Below are 759 nucleotides of genomic sequence, written 5' to 3' on the forward strand. Positions count from 1 at the left end.
CCACAAAAGTAAAAGCTTAAGCCTACTTAAAAATAATTCGATAAATATACCAATGGCCCTTTAGCTTTCAAAATAGGAATATCAAACGCCGGCTGTAAATGAATCAAAACACAATCTATTATATCACCATCTGGGCTCTGATTTAACAAAAAAGTAAAAAACATTATAGTTAGTTTATATAATAGAAATTAAAATCATAAGGAAACCAAAAGCATGTGAAATTTTATAAAGAAATTTACCTTAATTGACTTGACGAAGGGTTTGTTGATCTTCTTCATAGAAGTATTAGTCAGCTTCTTATTTGAGTGGAAGGTTGTATTTGCGTTCCTTAAATCTTTTAAATCTTTAGCTGGAAAAACCGGAGAAAATAACAAGAAAAACAAAAGAAAAACAAAGATGATTGGAGTTATGTCATGACAATAACTAGATTCCATTATTGATTGTATATATGAATTATGTCACACAAATTTGTTTGCGTTTGACGTTTTCTTCGTTTTTTGTTTGTGATCAAAGCAAACGAAACCAAGTTTTAAAACCGGTCTTCACAATGCTTCAAATGAAAATCAAGAGAATGAAAGTATTGGTTTTAGAAAACTAAAATTTAACACATACAAATACTACGAGCTTTCAATGGATTTTATATGTTTGTTTGTGGGGTTTATTCCGAATTTATGATCTAGTGGAAATTGAGAATTAAATATCGGGCTTTGAAGCAAATTGAGAAGGAAATATTCAGATTTGGCCATAGATGCAAATTTT

At 29.5% G+C, this 759-nt stretch overlaps 1 protein-coding gene across 1 annotated transcript in view; it reads right to left on the bottom strand.

Annotated features, from left to right (window-relative positions):
• Window positions 1-434, bottom strand: part of LOC145010606 (protein neprosin-like) — a 5481-nt gene extending 5047 nt beyond the window's left edge. The window contains exons 1-2 of the mRNA XM_078969129.1: window positions 240-434; window positions 51-137 (exon numbers count right to left, since the gene is read on the bottom strand). Of these exons, the coding sequence (XP_078825255.1) occupies window positions 51-137; window positions 240-434 (282 nt within the window). The remainder of the gene's footprint in view (window positions 1-50; window positions 138-239) is intronic.
• Between the last annotated feature and the right edge of the window lie 325 nt (window positions 435-759).

The sequence above is a fragment of the Lactuca saligna genome, chromosome 8 (assembly GCF_052625555.1).
Source record: "Lactuca saligna cultivar CGN05327 chromosome 8, ASM5262555v1, whole genome shotgun sequence".
NCBI lineage: Eukaryota > Viridiplantae > Streptophyta > Magnoliopsida > Asterales > Asteraceae > Lactuca > Lactuca saligna.